We start from the raw sequence: 6000 nt of genomic DNA, 5'->3' as shown, positions 1-6000 counted from the left end.
TCTCACCAAGCGGCTTTGAAAATGGCCAGATCCAGGCGCTTAGCTGGAATTCTGCGGTGGCTTCCTTCTAGCCTAGCCTGCTTGGCAATGCAAGAGAGTTATCTCTGACCTCCTAACGGTTGCCACCTCGTAGCATTTCCATGGTGGCCATGCCGGGGCTTGCTCTTTTTTCTCCCTCTCCCTCCTTGCCTGCTCTCTTCCTGCCTCTCCCTTTCTCATGCTCATTCCCACCCCCCACCCCTTGCAGAAATACAAGCCCAGGAGTGATTCAGCCCCATCTCACTCAATGCATTACTCAGTGGGCAGCCTGACACAACACTTCCCTGCGGACCAGCGCACTTATTATTTCTCCTAATGTAGGACCTTATCAGATCTGCGATGAGCCTCGTGCTCTCAGTGTCCTTCCCCCATTCCCCCAATGACAGCCTCTTCCCCTCCCATCTTCTCTTCTAACTCAGGCTTGGACAGGATCTCAGATTCTCGCTCTTAATTCGATTCTTCTTGAGTCCGAGCTTCCGTTCTGCAGAAATAGTGCATGGTACTGGGGACACGAGCCTTAAGGCTCCTGGTTCTCTTACGGAGGCATATTAATAACATTGAAGTGTGGCCAATTAGGGGAAAGAGCCAGGTCCAGCCCCTCGTGTCTATGCTCTAGTGATTTATCGACAGTAATTACTGAGGCACTTAATGGTTAGTTTGGATGGGAATTAATTCTTGGCTGGATAAATAATACATTAAGGTTTATTTAGTCAAATGCAAGACATCCCTTCCAAGGCCAGTTGTGAAAGTGGAGAGAAGTGAAGCTCACCGGGGAAGCCGGGCTCTAGGAAGCTTCTGCCAGTGGGACGGGATATGTCACGATGAGATGCAACAGGGGGTGAGGCAACAAGCCAGGAGGTTGACAGCATGCTCATGACTGTAAGGAAGGACACGCTGGAAGCAGGAATATGTTGAGTCCTAAGATAAGACAGGCAAGAAGAGGTAAGTAAAACTTTGATGCCTATTTGGACCTAGAGATGCTTGCCTCCTCCAAACCCCAAACCATCACTTTCACCAATTACATTAACCTTGATGAATATTTTAACTGCCCCCCCCACACACACACACATTGCTGATAGAGGCTAAATAGAGCCTTTGATTTGATGCTCCAGATGCTTTGTGGCAGGTGTTTTCCGGGATGCTGCTACTGGGGCTCAGCTGAAGGCTGGTAGCATCTTTTAGGAGCCACTATGTTTTCCTGAGGGCAGAGGAGCAGTACAGGTTCCCAGGGCAATCAGAGACTGTCTACTTGGAGAGGGCACTTAGCACCCAACACCGGCAAAGCAGACATTTGTTTGCTGGTATCCAAGCTGCTCCATTCTTTATCTATGTGCTGTTTACATAACTAAGAGTCCTCATCTTAGACAATATATAGGGTTCCCTCTGCCTTTTAATCTCTCAGGGTAAATCATGTGGCATGTTATTGCATAGCAACTTTAAGTTTGTAAAACTTTTTTTTTCTTTTTAAAAAAGGGAAAAAAGTCCAGTTTTTACCACCATAAATACATATTATCCTGTAGAACACATTTCCTAGTTGAATTTAGGTTTTGGCTTCCATGCAGATCAGGTTCTTGTTAAAACAATCTAGTGGCTATTCCCAAGAGGTCTAAATAGAGTGCAGTATGGCAGCCAGGTGGCTGGAGCAAAGGGAGGAAGCCATTAGAGGGGCTTTATTACTTCCAGCACCACAGACAGAGGAGAAGCAGCCTCTGTCCACCGCTGGAAAAGACAAAGGGAGAGAAAGGCATGGTGGCAAGGAAAAGACTCGGGCCAAAGACAGCATGGGAGGATGCAATGCATGACAAAAGACAAACACTCAGCCTGGAAAGACTGATGATCTGGGCTGGATGGGCGAGCCCTTTGCTCCAGTGTGGAACAGGTTGGAGTGAGTGTATGAACACTCAGGGGAAGCCACTGCTCCTTGCTAGACCCCAGGGTCTTAGCTGGAGGGTAATCCCATTTTACCTTGTCAACTTTAGACCCCCACACATCTTCCCATCAAAGGAACATAACCTACTGCCTGTCACTCAGTGGTTTGCATGGTGATTAACTGGGAAAACATACTCTCTCTACAGAGTTTGTGGGGAAAGGATTGTACTCTGGCTGACCACCTACCATACCTAATATTAAAGGGAAGGCAAATCCTATGTGAGACCCATAACAGAAAACTCTCAGTCTGATTCCAGTAAGCAATCCATCTGTTTTAGCACTTTCTAACTGATCTTTAGAGTTCATACAACTCTGGATTTTTTTTAAAGTGTTCTCCTCATGAAATGACTTTGCATATTATACATTTGCTTATTTGGGTAAATGTTTTATCCCCATACTCCCCCCCCAATAGAAAGTAAGTATGAAAACAAGGGCTATTCTGTCTTTGTATGCCCAAAATCTGACTGAGTCACCCAGGAAAAGTCACTTAACCTCTCCTTTTAGAGTCGCTGTAGGCAACTCTCTCAGACTGTGAATTACAGAAAAGTGCTGACTTGCATTGGTAGAGGGGGTTTCATCTTCCAGGAGTTCCCTAATGAAATGGTAGGCCAGTTGCTATCCTCTCCCTGTCTCTATCCCTATCCCTATCTCTATCCGCAGCACCTAGGACAGGAATTTGCATATACTAAGCACTTCGAATATATGTGCTGAATGTAATAAATCAGCAAGCATTTATTAAATACCAAATATGTGCCAGGTATTGTGCTAGATGCTAGAAATGCAAATACAAAGAATGAAACAAGCCTTACCCATTAGGAGCTTACACCCTGATAGGGAAGACAGTAAGTTACATAAATATAAAGAGTATGTAAATATAAAGAGAATAAATGCAATGTTAAGTGCCAGGCAGTTTGGGAAGAGAAAGAATTAGCAATTGGTAGATCAGAAAGATTTTATGCAGGAGATGGTGCCTAAGCTATGTCTTGAAGGAAGAGAGAGACTCCATGGATCAGAGGTGACAAGGAAGTGTATTTCTACTATGAGAATGGCAAGCATAAAGGCACTGTAATTGAAAATAGAATGTTTTATGTGAGGAACAAAGAGAAGGTCAGTTTGTCTAGATCACAGAGAGTGGAAGGGGAAAGAAAACCCAATGAAAGTAGAAAGATATGTTAGGTACAGGTTGTAGAAGGCTTTAAAAGCTGAAGAGGTTAATATTTTATTGTAGAGATGATTAATTTTTTGTTATAGAGGCCATTGAGAATCACTGAACTTGATTGAGTAGGGGAGCGGAATGGTCAGATCTGTGCTGAAGGAAAATCACTTTGGTAGCAAAGTGTAGGACGGACTAGAGTGATGAGAAACTTGAGTCAGGATAGCCAAGTGGGAGACAGTTGCAATAATTTCCATGAGAGGTATTGAGGGATGAACTAAGAGAGTAATTGTGTGAGTAAAGAAAAGGTGTAAGATGCTAGAATTGAATTAAATAGATTTAAATATTGGCAGACTACTAACCCATATTTCCAACTCTGGTAATAAAACATACGTACATCAACAAGATTAATTTATACCAATGACAACTTTGCCCAATGCTACTAAGCCATCCTTAATTTAATTCATTTGAGTTCAACATCATAGTAGATTGATCAATAGATAGACATTTAATAAATATCTGTTGATAACGTGTATATATATATCATACAAATATGTATGGAGAGAGAAATATGTATGGAGAGAGAGAGAAACTATTCTAGGTGTTGGGGGCATAAAGCTAAATATCACATAGTCCCTGACCTCAAAGAGCTTACACTCTCCTGGAAGATAGGGAATAGCTGTATGCTAGAACCAACTCCATGGGCTCTGATTGTTACATTTTGAATGTAAGCATTTATACCTCTGAAATTGGCAAATGTTACAAATCATGCAAATTTATGACTTTGCTGATTGTCTAGATTTAAGAAAATAATAGAGAAAATGTTAATAATACATATTAAACTTAAAAGTATGTCTTCATGTATTTTTTGGAGAACCAGTTGCTAAATATTTACCAGCACAATCCTGGGGAGAGCATATATACATGTACATGAATTAATATAAAATACAATATAAGGGAGGAAAAGGGGACATCCAGATAAACTGCTCTAGGAATATCTGAGGAGAGAGAGAGAGATTACTTTTATCCTAGAGGAATCTCACAACTAGTAGGCTGCTACCCTGTACATAAGGAACAGTGTGCAGCACGGAGAGTGGCTCTCCCATGAGTTCAGAACACATTCCGACAGAAGATCTAAGTAGTGTTGTTGGCTGGTGCCAGGCTGGTGATTCTCACAAAGAGAGAATTATCATCTATTCCCCAAGTGGCCATAGTCCAGCTCTCTACTAAGCAAACATCCTTCTCTGTCTTCTAGGCAAAGAGGAAAGTCTAGCTACCATCCATCCAAACCTTCACTTTTCAACTTCAGCTGTCATCAAAATGTGTTACTCTCCTCAAATGGAAGTATGGGTTTTGGAGAATCCAAGCAGCTGCCCACTGAGCTGAAATTAGTACTATGTTAATCATCATAACTGATTGCCAAGCTTCTCATATCTAACAGACTGACCTGAGAGTAATTCAGAACTCATGTTCATGTTGAAATTATAGTCCTATTCTTTTTTAGACTACTGATATTTATTTCTATTAGGTGCATTATTATGTTGGTATTAAGAAGGGTGATTTAAAAAACACCATCTTTCAGAGCAGAAGAGTTTTTACAGAAGAGTGGATTAACATGAAATTCAAAACCACCAACACACCAAAAACTGCACACGCTTCTAACCATTGGTCATATGGAGTCTAGCCTCATCTTCCTCTTCTTAGCATCCATGGCCCCTAGTTTAGTTCCCAGAATACCATGGACAATGAATGTTCACTCCTTAACGCTATCCCTACTCCCACAGAATATTTCTATTTCTCGAAGAAAATTCAGCTAGAAATTCATTACCTTCATAGGTATGTCTTTTAGGACAAGAATCATATTGGCATTAGAAAGTTTGCATCTTGCATTAAAAGGATTTTGTATCTGTTTCTTCTAACTTCTCTTTGACAATGTGAAGCAAGACTATGAAGTCAGGGGAAATTGCCATTATTTATTTCCTTCTTGGTATTCTTTTACTTTCTCTCTAAATTCAGACAGCTAAGTGGTACAATGGAAAGAGTGTTGAGCCTTGAGTCAGAAAGACCTAAGTTCCAATTTGACCTCAGACATTTGCTAGCTGTGTGACTCTTGGGCACGCTGTTATTTGTCCTTCCTTCTCGAAGACGATCTTGGCATCAGGAAAGCGATGCCATGACATGCAAGTGAATGGATTTAAGTGAGGGAAGGCTGTATAAAGTTATCAGCCTCACTTTCTGTTCTGGAGCCATCTGGTTCCAGTGGCAAGATATAAATCAGGGCAACTGAAGATAACCTAGATGTAGTGGGAGACCTTGGTCTTTTTAAGCTAAGGTCTGGGAAAGGTCTCAGTTTGACTGATGCAACACCCATTCAGTGATTAAGGCTAGGTAAGAAATGAGGCACTTTGCAAGATATGTGCTCAAGATTACTCCTTCATTCATTCATTCATACAACAAATATTATTGCTTATTTCACAAGGAAGAGAATCATTGTAAAGTCAAGACAGTTTGACGGTTTACTTACGTTTTGGTTTGAACTTGTTTTTTCCTAACTAATCTATGAGACAGAAGTAGATCTATCTTGGCAGATGAGCAGAAATATGATAAGGCTTGGACTTAAAGTAATAGGACTAGTTTGGGGAGGTAAAGCACTGTGAGATCAGGCTCTTTACTTTATGGTCACATCTCTTGCTCTTACATTGTAAGAAGTAGAAGAAGAAATATTGTAAATTGAAAGGCACAAGTGGGAAATGGAGGAGCACCACATTTGGTTTCTGGCTGGATAGAGTGTGGAACTGAGAATGGAAATAACCTAGGCCTCTTTTTGTTTCTGCCTTTCCTTGTAAAATTGAGAAAACTCCCTAATATCTGCTGAACTT

At 41.3% G+C, this 6000-nt stretch overlaps 1 protein-coding gene across 1 annotated transcript in view; it reads left to right on the top strand.

Annotated features, from left to right (window-relative positions):
- The first annotated feature begins 929 nt into the window (after positions 1 to 929).
- Positions 930 to 6000, top strand: part of LOC118829547 (rho GTPase-activating protein 22-like) — an 86689-nt gene continuing 81618 nt past the window's right edge. The window contains exon 1 of the mRNA XM_036736526.1: positions 930 to 981. Within this exon, the coding sequence (XP_036592421.1) occupies positions 948 to 981 (34 nt within the window). The 5' untranslated portion in view covers positions 930 to 947. The remainder of the gene's footprint in view (positions 982 to 6000) is intronic.

This window comes from Trichosurus vulpecula, chromosome 8 (assembly GCF_011100635.1).
Source record: "Trichosurus vulpecula isolate mTriVul1 chromosome 8, mTriVul1.pri, whole genome shotgun sequence".
In the NCBI taxonomy this organism is placed as follows: Eukaryota; Metazoa; Chordata; class Mammalia; order Diprotodontia; family Phalangeridae; genus Trichosurus; species Trichosurus vulpecula.
Note: the sequence above shows the minus strand (reverse complement) of the source record. Positions and strands in the feature narration are given on the sequence as shown.